Below are 21,225 nucleotides of genomic sequence, written 5' to 3' on the forward strand. Positions count from 1 at the left end.
AAAGAACATTTCTAGACAAAACACACAGGGTGCAGGTGTTTCCCATCGCCCCATGGAGTCCCAGCGAGTGCAGACGGCTTGCACACTGCTCTGACTGCAATCATTACTTCATATAAGGGAGGATAAGGAGAATGAGACAGGAGTAGATAGATAGCTGTGTTCAAGGGCAGAAGCAAACATGCAATCATGTACACACGCACACACACACACACACACACACACAAAGAAACTACAAATTTAAGGATCCCCAGTGATGTGTAACTTTCGCCGTTGTCCGCCTCTTTGTGTACGTTTACTGGTTCCCTGAGCCCCAATCTTGCTGTCGTGAAGTAAATTGATGTTTTACAACTCATCCTTTTCAAGCGGTTCCTTCCCTGTCTCCTGGGAACAATGGAGTCTGTTGTTGGCTGTTAGGAAAGCCGGGAGAGAGATGGGGTCACTGTGGCGAGGGTGAAGAATGATGGGGTCCTGGTTTCAACACATTCCAGATGGGCTGAAACGTACTTAGGGAAAGTAGGACTTATTTGGACCACGTCACAATACACTAACTAGAAATAATGTAAAATGCAGCTATTTCATATATTCCCACACATGCAAACACAGCAAACTGTGGTATTGATAGCCACTAGTGCAGGGGTTCTCAAACTCTTTATAGCTCCTTAAATTCTTGTTTGAGAGAGTGTCAAATGTTATTTTTTTCTTTCATTATTTTGAAACCAGCACCACTTATTTTATGCTTTACATTTGGGCCTGTAAGCAACAGACTGAGGCTAAATAAGAGTCTTTCTTACTGTACCTTGATCTGCAAAGTAAGGCTATTCAACATTGCATATTAGGAAACGGTTATAGAGCATGGAGGGGGCTCCAAATGGATTTCACAGAAATTATGATACATTATGATGCAAACGATTCAACCTAAATCAAATGTATTTAGGTGTGACCCCCATGTGACCACAAGTAGGGTCGCGATCCCATGGTCGAGAATGTCTGCTGTCTGAGCACTGTAGTGATAGAAATCACAACTATTTGAAGGACGATGGACCAGATACGCTTTCATCTTGAACATACGCTTCAAATCTTTAATGTAAATGTAACTTCAGCTTGTCAATTGCTGAAAAGTATAGCCATGAGATGGACTGGCATACCAGAAAAATTGAGAAAGAGAAGGAGAATGAGGAGTGAAGTGAAGCCATAAGACGGAGAAAATTGATTAAAATGAAGGGGGAAAAGGGGAAAAGCTGAAATGTTGAACTTCAGCAATGTTGTTTATGAAGAGGTGCTGACGAGATAAAGGATTTACCATCTCCGTTAACAGGACCGAATCATTGACAGAAGAAACCTGAACTCGACCAATCCTCCTGAAGTACTAATATGCCTATATTTTAACATTTGGTGCTTTTTGCTTTTTTTGGGAAGTCGTCCCTACATTTTGTTAAACTGCCATTAAAATGTCTTAGAAAGTCTTACATTTTGAATGGGCATGTACTTGTTTTAGCAATTATGATACCAGGGCTATGGAGCATGTTGGTGAGGTGGTGGTGTAATACTGACTGAGGAGAAGGTCGGTTTGATAAACCTCTGATTGGACATATGCTTGTGATTGATATGGATCACCATTTTAGTATATTCATCTTACAACATTTTGACAGAAATCCTCTTTCCTTCGTAAAGACAAAACAATCCAACAATCCAAATGAACTTTCAATTAAAGGGTCAGAGAAAGCCCAAATAGAAATAGATTAAGATATGATCAGTTCAATCTTGGACCAGGAAATATAATTACAGGCCATATAACTCATTCTAATATCCCCATGGATCCTTTTCAACAAGACAGAAATCCTTGAAACAATCTTAAAAGTATGTGATGTGGGGATGGTCTGGTTGGAGCAGCCACACCTGACCTGATCTAGGTGATTGGGATCAGAGTGGCTGCATACCTGTTGCTCGTTGGTTGGTCTATTGAGCAACAGCTTAAACCTCCATCCTCACACACACTCAGGATAGGAGCCATGACATGTTCTATCTGTTCCTGGGTTAATTCCAGCTGGCCCACTCTCTTATCATAAACTGATGTTTACAACCCCCCGTCTTCTGTGTCTCTGTGCCCGAGGTCCCTGAAACGCCACTTGGCTGGCGGGTGGTGGGAGAAACTGCCACAGAGTACTTGTTCACCTGGAGGCCATAAGTGGTTACCACGTTTCTGGAAGTCGGTTGAAGAGACTAACGGCGTACAACTCATCTTTTACACCGAAGCTATTTTTATTATGTATGTGGAGCAGTGGGATATTTATCATGCTCCACAAGAATACCATCTAGAGAAAACCAAAGCTACAATTCTGCAATCATTATTATGCAATAATTCCCAAGGTCAGTGCATTTTGTACACTTGATACACGCGGTTGAGTTTGGTGACGTTGAGCACCCGGACAGACTGGGTGAAAGCAGTGCACACACACGGGCCCCGCATCTCCGGGCTCCAGTCTAGGCTGGGGATTGGCTGAGTGGACAGTCACCTTTGTGGCAGGTTGACAGAGCCCGCTTTCCCGACATCCAGGCCCTCTGCGTCCTCCTCACTCCTCTGAGCTGGGTAGTCGTATTTCCCCAGATGAAGATTTCCTGCACCACCTGCTGTCATGAAGATGTCTCAGTTCTGGGGCAGATGCCTCACCTGCCAGAATGTTGACCCATGTGCCACCAGCTTGTTCATGTTGATGTCTCTCCTGTCAAACTCCACGCTGCAGATGTCATTTTTGATGTTAATTTCCCACCGTAAGGACATATTACGGAGGTCAAAGAGTTTGATGTCCCCGTTGTTGCAGCCGGCACAAACACACCGTTTTTGGTCTTTGAAGGCATGGCCGAAGGCAACGGCACAGCAGTCCCCCTTGGCTTCTCCTTCCACGGGCTCCATTTTGGCAATAGGTGAACCTTCCCGTCTGGGATCCCACACCTTCACTGTCCCATCTCCACTTCCGGTGACTATCTCAGGCGCACCGTCTCCGATGCCCAGTCCTCCAACTCCATCAGTGCTGTTGACTATCTCCTTGTGAGACTTCACAGCGAAGTAACTCACCAGGCACGTCCAGGTTAGATATGTTCAGATTCCCGTCAAAATCCCGAGTCGCTATGTGTCTTTGTTGGAGGGATGAGGCCCCAAATGTCCTGCACTTTGTAGGTTTTGCTTTCTCCACCTTTTTTACAATCTGCGTGTCTCCATGCTGCACTTTGTATACAGTATCTGCATCACCTTGGTGCCCCTCGCAAAGTTCCTCAGGCACACAAACTTTGCACCGGAGGGGATCCATTTACCCTCCAAATTTGTGTCGTTAAGACTTTTTGGAGTATGTGCGATTATTGGGGGATTTTCAAACAGTGTTGACATTTTAAAGAGGAAAATCGATTGGACAAATCCTGGTGAAATGGTAAGCGCTGTCCTGCCCAGATGTTTCCAGGGGGCTAGGTGTGACGTAACAAAGACGTCACATGAGGTAAGGACTGGAGGTCAGTTAAGGCAAATTTCATTTAGGAGGATTTAAATGTATATTTAATACAACTCAGACAATTAATACTATTATATAATTATAGAACCCAGAATCGCGATTGTGGCGCCGCCCCTTGCGGCCGCCTGCGTGAGCACTTTGTGTCAGTTCCGCACATTTTAGTAATTTTAGTATTTTAAGAGCTTATTATGGGTAATCACCGGGTGTCATGATGTCATTTCACTGCATATACGTATACATACCTCTTGAATCTTGAATCTTGAATCTTGATGAGTAGTTGTGGCCACCAGGATAATAGGCCACCAGGCCATAACGGTTTTGTGGCGTCACAACTTTCCCCCCTTGTAGCTGACTTAGATTGAGGCACATGCGCTGAACTGTGATGGGTTACTCAAAACGTATAAATGGCATTGGTTTAACAATTCCATTGTAACTGAGGCAAGAAGTTTAATCAACATTTTGATGTATCGCTGGCCATGGCATGGTTTCAGCAGGTTTAAAAAATAGTGAAAATGCCTGCGTTTCGATGTATGAAGTATGTATGATGTAGAAAAAACACTTTTTTTTTGAGATTTGAGATTTATTAAAATGTATTGTGTTGATGTACATGTAATAAAATGTCAGTCATTAATTTCCTTATAAGCATCTTCTTATCTTTGTGTACACTCAGCTTTTTGATGTTGGTAAATACACAGTAAAAAATACACACAATTCGGCAGGCCCCCCCCCCTATTCTCTCTCTAACTGGTCAAAAATGTTGCATATTTCCTCAATTGTATTTACTGAATGGTTGATGAAACATGTATTTACCGTCAACAGGTGCTATATTCCTAGTCACAAAGTTGTCTCCAGTAACCATACAAAATGAGGTATTAAATGATGCCACCGCAACTTTTACCAAAAATAAGTTAAAGAATAAACCCATTCAAACTAAGAAAACACTATTGGAGGACCCAGCCAAAATAAACAAAAGGAAGGGAAGAACACTGAGCCAACCATGCACATGGCTGCCAGACTAAATAAAACCTGAAAGCTGCACGACCAGAATACTCCTCACTAAAATAAGGTAAATCATAGAGATAAAAAACAAAGAAAAACAAAACAACCATAAAAACTGGAACCCGATGCTTCATCCTAAAACCAAATGCTAGAGTGCGATGATCTCACAGGCCGGGTCACACAGGTCAGGACAGTTTCTGGTCAAGATTGTTGTCGCAACAATCAAACTTCTTCCCCAAGTTTGTGTCATCATGCTCGCTTTGTCTGAATCGTGGAGTGAGGATTTGCTCTGAACGCAGATTGTTTATTTGTCCCTCATTACTTGTTGCCATGCGCGCAGTTTGGGGAAAAGGCGGGAACCCCCCCCCCCTCGTACTCCGTGAGGGTATAAAACAGGGATGGGCTTCAAAAAAAATCCAAACTATTACTTCAATAAGCAATAACAGAAGGTGAACGGCGCCACCAGCACGCTTAATAAATTGATAAACAAGTAAACCATATCGCCAACGCCTCAGGAACTAGCGTCACCGCTGGATTTCTAGATTTTGGCACTGGTTTGTTTCTTACATCACCAAGCCATGCGCTTGCGTCAGATACATTAAATAACTGTCCTCGCAGAGCTGGCTCTCCCTGCCTTCTTGATAGCTCATGTGTTTTTCTAAGCCGAAGCTGGAATCTGTGAACTAACTTCCACAGCTGCAGGTCAGTGATATGAACCACAGACTGGGTTTTCACAAACAAAAGTTTTCAGTTGAACCTTCCATATAGGCCAACGTATGTCAAATATTTACCTGCTAAGTGTTTATTCAAGCCCACGCAGTCTACCGGCGTGATCCTTCCGGATCCTTCAAGAAATCACCCCTATTAATAATTATTATTAATGATCGTGGAGATATGCCAAAATACAAGTTTGGATTGGCAAGTAAATGACGTACACTATGTGCGATAGATTGGGCTCCATCCAGCCCTTTTAATTCCTCCGCCCCCGCTTCTTTAAGGAATCTCTAATCGCGCTAAACCCAGCAAGCGTGGAAAAGCATTTGAAAAGAAGACTGGGAGAAAGAAAGAAGGAAACAAGAAGGTCCTTTTTTATCCTGCTTGGGAAGCTCATTATTCCTCAAACCCCCTTCTGTCTGAAAAGCAGGTCTCCCCCCCTTCACTTTTTCAGCTGCTGCCTCCCTCCCCTCTCTCCCTCCCTCCACACAAGAAGTGAACACTGTTTGTGTGACAGAGTTTTTTTCTCTCTCTCTCTCTCTCTCGCTCTCTCTCTCTATCTCCTTCTTTTTCCTCCCACTATGCACCGCCTCCATTCTCTCACTGGTTCTTTCATTCCCCTGCCCCCGTCCTGCACCCTCCTTTCCTCCCTCCCTCGCTCTTTCTCTTCTCCTCTCCCTCCTCACCACCAGATTCCGCCCAGCTCACAGCCAGTCGGCCACACAGCACATCTGTCTCTCGCCGACCAAGGATTTCAAACAGAATCATCATTATTTAAAATCTTTCTTCACAGGAAGTTACTGGGTCTAAGCCTGAGCCAAAGGTACAGGAATACATTAACTTACCATTTTCTGTGTGTGTGCATGTGTATGTGTGTGTGTGCGTGTATACGTGTGTGTCTGTGTGTGTGTGTGTGTGTGTGTGTGCGGAAGTGCATGCGTGCGTGCGTGCGTGCATGTGTCTGTTTGTATATATGCAGCATGTGTGTGTACACCCAGGGTTTCTCAGAATGAGAGATGATGGGAAACTTCTTTAACTGGCCACGTGTGTGGCACGACAGGAAGTCTGCCTTGGCGACATGATTTTTTACTTTATTTCACGACTCACATACACAGTAAAATGCTTCGTTTCATTTGGCAGAGTCCTTTGCTGCACTTTCTCATTTGAAGCTCAGCATCTGACCAATGTCTCTATAGTCAAATGATTGCGCATTATGTTTTTTTTTTTTTTTTATTATATATTTTTTATTAATGCTTTAGAGTAGGCATTAGTACATTTTTATTTTTTTATTTTTTTTTGGAAGAGCCCTCCAAAGAGCATTGCTATGCAAATAAGCACACATTTTGGTGGTTACTGTATATAATGGCATATACAGTAAGGGAATAAATGACATTAGAAGCAGATCCTATTTTAGCTCCACGCTTGACCATATCATTTGTTTCTGTTTGCTCCTCGTCAATCCGACACTTATCTACCGTCAAATATCTCGCACCCTCCACCTTCTCGCAGGAGAAACAGAGGGAGGGAAAGAGGCAGAGAAGAGGTCTTCGACTGCTAGCTGATTTCTGCAGGCTCCGCACCCGAGAGGAGAGTCATGACCCAGAGGAATGGGGAGGACAGCCAGCCCTCCCGGAGCGGTCTCCAGCGGCTCCGAGCCGGGATCCAGCACCGCTCGCAGAAGGCCAAGAAGAAAGTTGAGAACATGTCCAGAGACGACGTCAAGGGATACTTCATGAGAAATGCCTTTGTGATTTTCACCGTCGCTGCTGTTATTGTTGGTGAGTGCGCGGAAGATGTTGCGTGGCCTCCTCGGGGCGCGTTATTCTGCGTGGAGCGTGAAGACGCACAAGTTTGATTTATCACGTTTTTTAATGGAGACGGGAAAAGGGGGGTGTTCACGCTCTAGAATGTGTGGATTGACACTTTCCCAAGACTGAAAGTTTTCATTAAGCACGTCATCCCAATGCATGTTATTTATTCACAGTAGTTCCCAGTGGTTTTCAGTCCTTCATCCCTGTCATGAGCTTCCTCTCTTTTATTTACTTGTTGTGGTTTGGCTCTTCCTCTATCCTTACATTTTCCGAGCAGAGGAACCTCATCTGGGGATGTTTTGAAACACTTTTGTTTTTTTTCTGCATCGCCTCAGCCATCAATGAAGCATGTTAGAAAGGAACAACAACACCAACGACAACGCAAAAATAAGATGCATGCAATAGGTTGGAATAGAGGAAACTGAGATTAGCAGATTGGCCCTCCTGTGACCTTGCAGCCGATCCTTGACCTTTTGCTATTAACCTTTGACCTTCCCATTGTTGGAATGAGCACAGCCCACCCGGCTTACCCACATCTGCAGCCCTCATACAATTACGCGCAACCAAGGTAGAATCAGTTGATTGGTTATCAAATTCCGTCTCCGCACAGCCACCTGGACCTATCGGCGGATTTGTGCCAGACAATCAGCCCCAACAGGAAAAGAGAAACACAGTTTACAGCAGAGTGCAAGCTGCTTCGGCGGCAGGGTTTCAGAGCTGATATCAGTGAAGTCATTTTGGCTTCCAATCAAGGACATGTCCATGGCAACCTGTGTTTTTTGATCTAAGATGCTGTCTTATCTTATAGATCTAAAATGCCAAACATTTAATGTTCCCATAAGTCAACATGCTTCCAACCTAGTCTGCCTAGTTTCGTGTTCACTGTGGTAATTTGTAGGTTTGTTTGAGTGAACAAAATAAAAACTTCTTGCATATTCACAAGCATTTATGATTATGGAGCAGGGATTGAGCATCTGAGGGAAAAGGAAATTTTGATGCTTAACCTTCTTTGTCAATCTATATTAAAATATTCATATTTTACAATTATTAAAATTATTATCAAATATTCTTTTAATATACATGCAATAATACAACAAAATTATGATGAAAAATAGTAACGATAAACATTGATCTTTTTTTGACAGCCACAACTGGGTCTGTCATAATGATTATTGGTAGATATTAATGATTTAATATAATAAATGCTCATAAAAATGTTCTAAATACTGAAGTAAATATCTGTAATTTGTTTTTAATTAATATAAGAAAAATATTTTGATAGAAAAAAAAAACATAACTTAATGTTACTTGTTGTTGACGCTCAGTCGAGACCGCTGATGACAATGAAGTCTAGTGACAATAATGAAGTAGAATGAAGTATTTTGCTTTGTGCAGGCATCATCCTGGGCTTCGTCCTGCGACCATACAACATGTCCTACCGCGAGGTGAAATACTTCTCGTTCCCTGGAGAGCTGCTGATGAGGATGCTGCAGATGCTGGTGCTGCCCCTGCTGGTCTCCAGCCTCATCACAGGTACTGAGGGGGGCTGTTTGACCAGGCATGATGTCTATCTCTATCTATTGTGTATATTTATATCTGTTGTATATATTTCCATCTATTGTATCTATTGTATCTAGGGCTGTTCTAATCACTGCCCTTCCTGCTTGGTCACAATATCCACATGAGTGTTGTTTCTTGTGTGTAAATATGTCATGAATGCACCAAAAGTGCTCCCCAAAATATCATCAAATGATCAGTATCGAGGTACAGATCAAAAGATATTGGTGCATCTGTAATTGCCTGATTGTGCAGTTTACAGTAAACATGCCATGTTGCGGGTAATGTCAGTGGCAGATTGTCATGTTGCTCTATCGCTCTCCAAATACGTCAGGTGGCAGAGCGGGCCAGCTGTTTATTCAGGCAGGCCTGTTTGTTGCTTTTGGGTCCAGTGCGGGGATTTAGGGTGGGTGACCTCACTGAGGCTCCCGAGTCAGAAACAGATGCAGACAGGGGAAGAAATGGCAGGGATGGATTCCCGTCCCGTAAAACAACATGGATTCGCGCTCCGATGGGATCGGCCTCTGTCACACGCCACGGATCAGCCCTCAGCTTTGTTGTTACAAATGACCCAGTACTTACAGAATATGAAGAAACGTTGGTCTTCTTTAGGGGTTCTGGATTGATTGAAAATTTCCCAGTAATGCCGAACAATGTCCAACTTGGAGGAAGTTATCTCAATCTGGAGTGTTTACGACGGCTTGGCTGGTGACAGTAACAGTCCTTTTTTAAAGTGACTTTTTTTTAGGACAAAATACTGACCAATTTCGCTACCTCGGCAACCTGAATGATGATTTAGTGAATGTACTCAGACTTTTCCAGCTGGAAGTAATGGCCGATGTGGTTGTCCGTACTTTTTGTTTTTCTCGCGGGCGGGGGACGTGTGTTTTGAATTTGAATTACTGTCCGATCATAGATGACAACGAGCCAAACGGGACAGAGGTAGACATTTTGCGTCCGCTCACGGTTGCAGTGATCGGAGAATGACCGGAGCCAATCCTCTTGAGGGACGGCGTGGACAAGACATCCCATAATAATCCGCTTTGTGCTACAACAGGGTCGGCGTCCCCTTTGACACCACGTCACATGGGATCCAACATGTGGATGCTAACAAAGAGCACTGTTCTGCGGTCACGGAATCAGTGTGTGTGTGTGTGTGTGTGTGTGTGTGTGTGTGTGTGTGTGTGTGTGTGTGTGTGTGTGTGTGTGTGTGGGTGTGTGTGTTTTTTTTTAACTTATGCTTACTTATGTGAAGGGACATTTAGTATACCATTAGATCCAGATTTAGATCTTAAATAACTAATTCAATAATCATTATTGTCTTCCTTTCAGTAAAGTGTCGACAGGGTTGAAACAGTACACATATATTCTTTCAGCAATTTGGGTTTCCGTGAATTAACATTCCGAAAGAAATCTGATAGTTAGTCTTAGCAATGAAGAACTAATTTGGTTTCCTGGTTTTGTAGATATCCCATGTGTTTTTAACGTATTTATCTCAAGTTAAATGCTGACCTGGCAACATTTTAAACATAACAGTATTCAGTGAATTGTTTTAGGTACCCTCTTAAAATACTCACTCCTCGACCCTAATGAAAAGTAAATGAAAATTCCAGTAAAAGTGCCTGAAGCAATTTCGACCCAGAGATGACGGTTTGATGGCACCAAATCAGCTGGACGGGGGTGTTTACGGAATTTCTCCCGAGAAACGTAACGCCGGAGTACTACAGGAGCCAGAACCAAACCACAAGGAATTCCAGGACGGCTTGTATGGTGCGTCTGGACGGACAGAACAAAGTGTCGGCGGGAAAACTTCACCTGGGTGAATATTATCTGCAGCTGCATTCAAGGAATGCAAGCAAAAAATAAAAAGAAAAGTAAAAAAGAAAAGAAGCAAACATCCCCCAAAAAGACTCCCACAACTGATAGGGCCGACTTGACCGGGATTCGATCGCGGCAGAAATATTGGTTGAAATAAGTGTTTTGATTATTTTAATGATGTTCTTTTGAAATTTGTTTCGAAAGTAATAGTGACGACTTTTATTCAACCATAAGTCGTGACGAGTAAGCTGGAATAACTTTCCTTTTTCAAATCAACCGATCGAAACACAGCCGAGGCAATGACTGACACACTCTGCTCATTGCGCAAAGAAATAGGGAGGAAGTGGAATAACATCATTTGGATTCGTTTACTGCTACGTCGTGATCGCACTCGCAAGAACAGCGGAAAGATGTCGAAATCGTCACTGATTAATCAACAAATGAACCATTAAAACGGACGAGTAACAAAAGAGAAGTAGCCTGAAAATGCACTTGAAAAAACCCTTGAGAATGAGCTTACGTGAGATCAAGACCCTTACGGGGTGTTTATTTGGTGACTTATTCAATGAAAACATTTACACAGCGCAGAAAGATACTACGAGCGGAGCGGACGACCTTTGCTCTTTTTTCTTTTTCGAGATGAGACTACACCCTCGCCTCGGCGCGTCTGACTGGTCTAGACCCAGCAACCCGTGGATGGTTTGCGCTAAAAAGAACGGGGATGGCTCACTTGAAGGGCGGTCCGTGGGAGGGGTTGTTTCGGTCGACTTGGAAACACTTTTGTTCATGCGCGGCTGGGAACACAACCAGCAAACGCACAAGTGCATAAGAGCATTTGGGGTTAAGCTCCTATAGCTCCTGTCCGTCGCAGACGCGTGGGGCCGTGTGCAAACTGGCTTTTCAGGCTTCCCCTGTGAAAATTCTCCCACCAATTGTTTTTTTTCCAAATGGTTTCTTGGAGCCCTTTCTCCTGGCTATAGCCGAGCGGTCGGTGCAGGAATTTGGAGCAAAATGCACAGAGCCTTTACGTTGGCCCGAGTCCCGAGTGCAGGGGGGTCAGAAGACAATACAAATATGCCAAATCAATTATGAATATGAGCAAACACACACACACACACACACACTCACACACACCACGACACACAAAGCTCATATTGTTCCACAAACCAAACCACCTAAAACTGGATTGAGTTTGCTTCAAAAGCCAAAGCGTCAACAGTTATTTTATGACCAGGATTGAGAGGACGCCGCAGAAAAGTTAACAGAAGAGAAAAAAAGAGTAACGTGGAAAAAAAGGCCTTGACACCACTGCCGGTTAATATGGTTGAGACTTGCATGAGTGTTGGGAACGTCAGCTCCAAAGATCATTTCCAGTTTCGTGCAAAGCTTGATACGAAGACGCCTCGAAGCAACCACCAAATCTGTATTTTTGACATGAAGGCGCACAAGCCCGTTAACGGTGGTGTCTTAGGTAAGAAAATACAGTATTCATCTCTTCCTCTACTTCAATTATGGTCCCCCCCCCCCCCCCCCCCCTGTTGGAAGAATAGAATCGTGAGGCCATGCCAGGCGTTACCTCAGCAACAGGCCGAGGGTCATTGTGTCCATGCGAAGCCAACTAAGTCAACAAGTTTTCCCAGGCCTCTCAGAAGGGGAGTGGAAGGAGAGTGGGGTGGTGGGGGGGCCCTCCAGTGAAAAAGGATTGAAGTAATAAGATCAGGGAGGGAGAGTTAAGAGGGGGGAAGGAAGGACTACGAGGGCCAGGGCCGGGTCAGGTGGACTAGGGGGCACGTCGGAACAAGACGGTTAAGACACGGGGCCGGTTAAGAATTAGGCTGGTGCGATCAAAAACAGGTTGGATAGAGGCCCGGGCCCCTCGGGCATGTTGAGACGAGGGGGGAATAGAGACAAGGCAGGGGGCGGGCGGCGGGGCGGGGCACACACATGCGCACACATGAACGCAACGAGTCGCACAAGAGAATGAAACACATCCATCTGTGATCGCACGCAGGGTCATAATAGGACCCGATCTTTCGGGGCTACAACGCCAGCGTCATGCCTTTACAAGTCGATTTTGGTGTTCACTTTCAAATCCGGTATTCTTTGCAATGACTGCGCCTCTTGCTGATGATATCCTCACAGTATGTTTGATGTTGGGAAGAAAAAAAAAAGGGAGGGTCAGTCCCCCCGGGTACGTTGACCTTGTTCAAAAACCAAATTCTGCCTCAGTAAGAAAGCAAGTTGGAATTCTTCGAACCAGACGGGGATTTCAAACTTTGGGATATCAGCTGAACATTGCGCAGACTTATCCGATAACAAAAAAAATAAAAATAAAAAAAAACTCTTCCTGAGCTGCAGTCTTGGCGAATGGTTTCCAAACTTTTTTTTTTTGTAGGAATCTGAGAATGCTTAAGCAGACATTCATTCATTCATTCATTCTTCTGATTCAGTCACTTCGTTTGCTTGCTTCATTTCAAGATGTATGCGGGTTTCCCACATTTCTGTGGGATCTGTGGGAGGTAAGTGTGGGTTGCATATGCTTAATAGGCCCCGGTCTGGAGGGGGCCCTTCAGGCTGGGGAGATAGAGGTTCAAACTGGGGACAATTTGGGACACATCTCCTCCATTGGTTCCTCTGTTTTTGAGCAGATATATTACCCTCTACATGTAATGACATGGATTTCCACATTTGATTATGTGGGAAAGCATGTCGAACCTCAACTGAGAGTCCGACCAAATGATCTGGGGTTTAAATAGGCTGAATTGAAGGAGGTGTAAATACTTACGCACTTATGTTGTGTTGTCAAACAGTATTGCTTTCTTAGTGGTATTATGATGCTACACTGAGCCGAGGGATCTTTTCTCCATGGCAAAGAGATTAATTTGGCTTCAAACAGGCCGGATGTAATCTGTGCTGACTTCATGCCAGGTTGCGGTTTTTTTTTTTCTTTTCTTTTTTTGGTGAAATGCATTATTGCAAAACACCAGAATAAAGCAAAAGCTGGATTTTCTACATCTTGTGTTAGATTTTGTGTGTTGCGCTGGAATCACTCCAACCGTTGGATTTTAGAATTCATATAAATGCATGAACCTATTCACAGTATATTCATTTGATTTTTCGCCCCGGGGATCTTGGCAGTCTAATCAGCAGTTAAGGTGAGACTCAGACTGTGTTTCCTCCTCGAGACAACAATTCAATTGCCAGTGATTCACACCCCCATCCTTTTCATTAAAACCTGAAAATCAGACAAACACTTGAGTTCGTCGGAATTCAGTGGCCATGGGTCCTGGCTTAAGGTGTCCCAGAAAGCTTGTATTGCTTTTTGTTTCCACGGGGGGGAAATAATAGAACAACATAAAGAAATAGAGAAAAGAATGGACCCAGGAATGTAAAAAGCCGTAACTCTGCTGTCAGCCTTGCGGAAGTGTAGAAGTGGAAGTCCAACGCAGTTACCCTCAATGTACCATCCCCCCAAAGGCATGACAACCAGCAGCTTTTTTATGTCATACTTTTGGTAAAATTATATTTGTACAGTGGTCGTGGAAACAACACATATTCACTTTACATGTAGGAAAACGGTATGAAAATGGTTCGGTAAACCGAGAAAGCATGGAAAGGGGATTTACAGTAGCGTATCCACCTCTTGTGTCCTGCAGGTATGGCTGCTCTGGATAGCCGTGCGTCCGGTAAGATGGGCATGAGGGCGGTGGTCTACTACACCACCACCACCATCATCGCTGTGTTTATCGGAATTGTCATGGTGCTCATCATCCACCCGGGAAAAGGATCCAAGGAAGAGTTCACCAAGCAGCAAAAGATTGAGCAGATCAGCCCCGCCGACGCCTTCCTTGACCTTATCAGGTGAGCCTGATATGCATACGAACACATAGACACAGAAATGTTTCCATTTTTCTGGCAAAAAAAGTAGATTTCCTTTCTGATTTGACCCGCTCTCTGTATTTCAGAAATATGTTTCCTCCTAATCTTGTGGAAGCGTGCACCAAACAGGTAACTTGGTTCTCCTCTCCCTACTCCCAGTTTTCTTGTATTGTAACCATTATGTTGTATCTATGGCTCTTTGCGCCTAATCTGTCATCCACCAACGGGGTTCCAACATTTAAACTTGTATTTTTTAACAGAGAGAAAGAGAGGTTGTTAAAAAAAACCTTTTATGTCATTGTCAATTGACTATGAGGAGTAATGTACGCTCATAATGAATAAGATCACCCGAATAGTCATGGAAAATAAATAACTTCTTATGTACAAAACAACTGTTGTGGTTATGACACTGAGCTTCAATAATAGAACCTGATGGCACTTGAGAATTAGGAACGGAGTGACACCTGCAGTAACTACAGTGTTGGGAATACAACCGTAACAGCTCTTTATTTTGATGAATAACTCTTGCCGCTATGTTGCCGCTTGCTTCTGTCATGGTGCTGTATTTAAGACAAACTGAAAGGCTTCCTCCTCATCTCCACCCCAACTTCCTCATTTGGTGGCACTGTGGAAATGAAACTGGCTGGGTTGTGAAATGTAGACTTTCAAGGAAATAAAAAGGAATTTCAGTTACACAAAATGAATGCATTGTGTTACACACACACACACACACACCGTTCAGCCACAACATTAAAACCACCACTTATAATCACTAATATTGTGTAGCTCCCCCTCGTGCCGCCAAAACAGCTCTGACCCGTGGAGGCATGGACTCCACAAGACCTCTGAAGGTGTCCTGTGTGTATCTGGCACCAAGACCTTAGCAGCAGATCCTGTTAGTCCTGGAAGTTGTGAGGTGGGGCCCCCATGGATCGGGCTTGTTGTTCCAGCACATCCCACAGATGCTCCATCGGATCGGAGCCTAACCCCGCCCATCCACATGACGTAGAAGAAAGCGTGATTCATCAGACCAGGCCACCTTCTTCCATTGCTCCATGGACGCTCACGTACCCATTGTAGGTGCTCTCGGTGCACAGGGGTCAGCATATGTGTGTCAATAGGGTGGACAAAAAATTTGACCTCCCAATAAAATATCATTCAGTGAAACACCACATTTAACTGACCTTTTACACATTTCTCACTCTATGTCAACAAAAACTGAACTTTATAAACTTCATAGAAGTAGAATGCATGGCAGAACTGGTGTATTGGATTACAGTGGACTGTCCAGGTTTACCTAATAAAGTGGATTCTGGGGAGGTCGAAGCGCCAGGGGTGCTGGAGCTCAATGTCGAGGGGGATGCACTTGTGTGCATGGGCCGGGGTGAGTGCTTAAGTGTCGCTGCGTAGGCTGGGGAGCCGTGGTGTTCTGGAGGTGTATAGTATATATATATGTATATCTCACAAACCAAGCCCTCAATTACTCTACTAAAACTACTGAAGCATTTTTTTCTTTCTTTCCTTCTCTGGCTCACCTGAATCCAGTTCAAAACGCAGTACGGCAAGCGAGTGGTCCACGTGCAGCTGACCGTGAACGACACGTTGTTCACGCTGAACGGAACCCGGGAGATGACGCAGGAGGAGGTGATCCCCGTGCCGGGGGCTGTCAACGGCGTCAACGCTCTGGGCCTGGTGGTCTTCTCCATGTGCTTCGGCCTGATCATTGGGAGCATGGGGGAGCAGGGGCAGCCGCTGAGGGATTTCTTTGACTGTCTCAATGAAGCCATTATGAGACTGGTCGCCATAATCATGTGGTAAGCAGAGAGAGGACAACCTACTTAACTGGACCACGTGGAACAGCCCCCCTTTGAAGGTTTAGACAACAAATCCTCAACGTCAGCGGTTTCATCTCCTCTACTTTGCTCCACCGACGCAGCAAGAAGAGGAGCAAGTGGATTTTTGGATGTGGAACTTGTCAAAATGCATTCCCTTGTTCCCTATCCCTCACTTTCACTGCTTCCAATCCACTAGGTACGCTCCTATCGGTATCTTGTTTCTGATCGCCGGTAAGATCGTGGAGATGGACGACATCACAGCAATGGGCGGCCAGCTGGGCATGTATACGGTGACGGTGATCTGCGGCTTGCTCGTGCACGCCATCGCCGTCCTGCCGACCCTTTACTTCGTCGTCACCAGGAAGAACCCGTTCGTCTTCATCGCAGGGCTGTTGCAGGCTCTCATCACCGCCCTGGGAACGTCTTCAAGGCACGTAGCGATGTTAAATATTTACACGTCAAGGTTTTGGACGTCCAAAATGGCTTTGGTTACACTGTGAACCAGATTATTGCTCATTAAAACATGTCGCTGTGGTAGTAGGGAGTTGTTTTGGCACCATCTGCAGGTGGCAATAATCAACGTCAATAATAAGCGTAATATCATTAGTGGGTAAGCCCACAGAGTTCAAGTTCAAGTTCAAGTTCAAGAGATTATTTGTCACATACATAAGGTCAGCACTATCACCACGGTGACCAGTCCGGCCTGTGGCCACTCCGATTGACTGTCACATTGGCCGCCACTGTGACTGTCTCTTGTCGTTGCGGGGGGAGAGATGGACCAGGAGGCAGGTGAGAATGAAACCAGACTGTGCTGGCCGTATATTCCACAGAAATAAGGACTAAGGACAGCCTCTCTGTCAGGAGAGAGAGAGAGAGAGAGAGAGAGAGAGAGAGAGAGAGAGAGAGAGAGAGAGAGAGAGAGAGAGAGAGAGAGAGAGAGAGAGAGAGAGAGAGAGAGAGATGAGAGAGAGAGAGAGAGAGAGAGAGAGAGAGAGAGAGAGAGAGAGAGAGAGAGAGAGAGAGAGAGAAGAGAGAGAGAGAGAGAGAGAGAGAGAGAGAGCTCGAACACCAGCAGCTTTTAAAGACTCAATTACCTCAGACTCCGACAGCTGCATCCCCTGCCGGTTGCCAATGCTGGCTACCCCCACCTGCAGATGGTGCCAAAACCACTCCTCACTACCACAATCAGCTTCTGCATATGTATTGTGCTGGACCATTGTTTGTGGATGGTATGAGTGCCATAGTAATGGCTTTCAAAGTGGTTCAGCTGAGTGAAATCCTTATCTTTTTATGTTGAATTCAAAGAAGGAGACGAAGAGCTTGACCGTAGGTCAATGTCACTATTTAGTTAGTTGTTCGTTATTGACATAACTGTTGCCACCTTTCGGCAGTTTTCTTTAATCCTTTGTTTTCTCACATTGACTGATCTCCTCTTTTTTCTCTCTCTCCCTTTTCAGTTCTGCCACGCTGCCCATCACCTTCAAATGCCTGGAGGAGAACAACAAAGTGGACAAGCGCGTCACCCGCTTTGTGCTGCCTGTTGTGCCACCATCAACATGGACGGAACGGCGCTGTACGAAGCCCTGGCGGCCATCTTTATCGCTCAGGTCAACAACTTGGACCTTAACTTTGGACAGATCCTCACCATCAGGTACAGACGTGTTTACATGCAATATGTACTCTAATAATCGAGTATGTGGTGTGGGGATGGTGTGGTTTGAGCAGCCACACATGTTCTGGGTCTAGGTAATTAGGGCCCAGGATCTGTTTGGCTGTGTACCCGTTGCTCGTGAAACTTAATCAGCGAGCAACAGGTAAAACCCCCATCCCCACACACACTCCAGAGAGGAGCCGTTGTCATGACATGTTGTTCGTCTGCTCCAGGCTTGTTCCACCTAGCCCCCCTCTCTACAATAAACCGGTGTTTCTACTCCATCTACTGTGTCTCTCTGCCGGAGGGCCCTGAAAACGCCACTCGGGTGGTTCTTGGCATGCGGAACTGCGACAGAGTCCTTTAAAGAATATCCTTCAGACAGTCTTTTTATGATATCAATAGAATGAAACACCCACTCCAGGTCATAAGATGTTGTTATTGGGTTTCACATCAGTCAAACTATGTTAAATAACAACTCATGTCGGCCGGATCTTCACAAAAATATGGAGCTTTTTATAGCAGATATATCAAAACGGACAATTATATTTGTTATGAAACAAATCTAGCGACATAGTCTTATCTGGATTATAAGAACCTGTTAAGTTATCAACATACTGTAATTCTAATACTAATACGTGAGCCTACAAGGAATGACTTGTGGACAAATTGCTGCTTTGTTCTGCCTTAATGTTTTGTAAAACTTTGTTTTTCTTTACTCTCTGTCCCAGTATCACGGCCACCGCAGCCAGTATCGGAGCGGCTGGAATCCCACAGGCTGGACTGGTGACCATGGTGATAGTGCTGACCTCCGTGGGCTTGCCCACTGATGATATTACACTTATTATCGCCGTTGATTGGTTCCTGTAAGTATTGGCTGATAAAAAAATAAAAAATAAATTGCTCAAACACATGATGAAATTGCGAAATAATTATATCTGCTGAGTCATCAAAAAACTCCCCAACCACCCTCACATTTCAAATTCCCCAAATCCTTCTGGTTCTGATTTGCCATGCATCCTGATTCCACCGGAAAGGTCTGACATGGAACATGGAGCTCTAGGCACTGTGAGGGTTTGATTCAGTGGTATCAGTTTGTTGTGTATGTGGTCTAAATAGCTTGTGGAAGACACGCGTCTTATAGCTTTTGGAATTACACAAACAGAAAGTCTTGCGACGCAAACGGACTCGTCCGGAACGTCAGACCCAACTTTCACCCCCTTTTTTCTGCGTCCCCAGCGACAGGCTGCGTACCGTCACCAACGTCCTCGGGGACTCCATCGGCGCCGGCATCGTGGAACACTTGTCTCGGCACGAACTGCGAGGGAAGGACCCTGAGACGGGGAACTCGGTGGTGGAGGAGGCCGACAAGAAGCCGTACCGGCTCATCTCGGGGGAGAACGAGTACGAGGGCGTCAAGCCCGCCGACAGCGAGACCAAGATGTAGAAGGGAAAGAAGCGGACCACCTCAAGCTGGAAAGTCTCCCGTGGAAACAGCGGTAGTCGCATAGAACACATTTCACGACCGCACAGATTGTGTATGTTGAATATCTGGCCTAATGTTGTATATGCTATGTATATATTGTATTTGCTGACCGTAGGGTAGCGAGTGTATACTGTGGTTCTGGTTGTCATGTGTGATCTCAAACTGTACAGGCCAGTATTTGCTCATCTCAGTCGTCCACTTGTGTTTTATACGGGTGTGTGTGTGTGTGTGTGTGTGTGTGTGTGTGTGTGTGTGTGTGTGTGTGTGTGTGTGTGTGTGTGTGTGTGTGTGTGTGTGTGTGTGTGTGTGTGTGTGTGCGTGCGTGCGTGCGTGCGTGCGTGCGTGCGTGCGTGCGTGCGTGCGTGCGTGCGTGCGTGCGTGCGTGCGTGCGTGCGTGCGTGCGTGCGTGCGTGCGTGCGTGCGTGCGTGCGTGCGTGCGACCCGAACTGCCGAAGCGGTTCCGAATCGCACATTGCCCTTGAGTGGTGATGCTTTCCCAATTGGTGTCCACATGGTGTTTCACATGCTTTGATGTTCCATCTGATCCTAAGTTGAAATGCAGCTGAGCCAAATAAGATGCATAAAAAGAGACATTCTCCCATTCCAGGCACGTGACCGAGCAAAACCTAAACCCCAACCAAAATGATGCTGCCATGTTTGTTGAAAAGCTTTTTAAACGCGGCGTTTTCACGTCGTCCCGGTTTGCCCGAAAAGAAAGACACAAAAACATTTCTCCAGAAAAACATTTACACACAACATTTGAAAGAGTCAGTGACTGACGCCACGGTCGTGTCTTTCGGAGAGTTGTTTAACTTCAGCCTACCTTTTATTCTTTTTTCTTTTGGACAGTTTAATTTTCGTTCTGGAAGGGTAGTTCCGTTTCAAATGAATTTGTATGTGTTTCATTTGCGTGGGCCATGGGTGACCTTAAATCTTGTTGACTATGTTTTAGTCTGTGATACTATATTTTTTACTTCCTGTAGGCAATGTGGTATCTAGTATCCGTCTTATTACATAGTGTTTATTACAGACGATGAACTCTAAATAATTGTTGTAATTAACTTGACGTATCTTCCGAACTAATACCTGGAAATGCTGCTCTATTTCAACTCTTAGGTCATTATTTGCTCCAGCATTGCTGTGAAGCCAAGACTTTTCTAAAGGTATTTATAGAAATAACTCTCGACTTGTGGGTAACTTGAAGATCTTTCGTGCACTTAGAATATGCTCTTTTTTTTTTCTTTTTTTTTAAAGAACTTGAGGACCAAAATGATGATTTGTTTCAAAAAGCATTACCCTGGCGAACTTTAACGGAGCGACCTTTTTTTGGGGTTTTTTTTAATACACAACACCTGCAGACACCCAGCGTGGGCTGCAGCTCCCGTGTTTACAATTGCCGGTGTCATTGTGATCGAGTCCTGTGGTTTGTGAGGACGAAACGTAAGCAGACCCGTAAGAAGCTGACGACAAATTGTAGAATTTTCTTGTATCGATTGTTTTTTCAATAAATATATGAAACAAATCAGTCCCTGTTCATTTCAAATCGACATCTTACACAGACTTGCATAGCATCAACCGATACACACTGTAAGACATTTCCAAGGGTTATTTCGGGCGACGACCTGACGTAGGAGCCGCTTTGGGTGGAACATTACTCATTCATTCGCGCCACGCGGACCTGTACTATGACATTTAAGTGGCTGTCTTCAGCTCACATTGACGCCCACCTGCTTGATATCAAAATAAAAGGGTAAATCCTCTCATAAAAGTATTTTCTTTTCCTCAACCAATTATTTGGGATGGGGCCTCTGCTCCTCATAATCACTAAGAGATTTCTAAAGACTTTCCGGGTCAGATCCTTCAGGTTTGACGTCATATTTGCTGAGGGTAGATTGAGTATCGGCAAATTATCCAATTTTATTTGGGGTTTTGAGGGGTGCTTTTCTATGTAAAGAGATATTTTGAGAAGAAAACT

The 21,225-nt window shown here is 44.7% G+C and overlaps 1 protein-coding gene and 1 pseudogene across 2 annotated transcripts; one reads left to right on the plus strand and one right to left on the minus strand.

The window, feature by feature from the left end:
* Positions 1-2,368: 2,368 nt before the first annotated feature.
* On the minus strand, positions 2,369-3,382 carry LOC307232994 (dynein axonemal assembly factor 10-like; annotated as a pseudogene). Its single transcript has one exon. The product of its transcript is annotated as a dynein axonemal assembly factor 10-like (transcript).
* A 2,534-nt stretch (positions 3,383-5,916) lies between these two features.
* Positions 5,917-19,503, plus strand: slc1a3a (solute carrier family 1 member 3a). The gene is given in 11 exon segments (XM_080004572.1): positions 5,917-6,036; positions 6,723-6,991; positions 8,420-8,557; positions 14,056-14,260; positions 14,365-14,407; positions 15,824-16,092; positions 16,310-16,543; positions 17,571-17,653; positions 17,656-17,764; positions 18,496-18,630; positions 19,004-19,503. Coding segments are annotated over 10 exon segments (1,608 nt in total). The 5' UTR covers positions 5,917-6,036; positions 6,723-6,807; the 3' UTR covers positions 19,212-19,503.
* The last annotated feature ends 1,722 nt before the right edge of the window (positions 19,504-21,225 follow it).

Source organism: Zeus faber (assembly GCF_960531495.2).
Source record: "Zeus faber genome assembly, chromosome: 7".
Taxonomy (NCBI): Eukaryota; Metazoa; Chordata; class Actinopteri; order Zeiformes; family Zeidae; genus Zeus; species Zeus faber.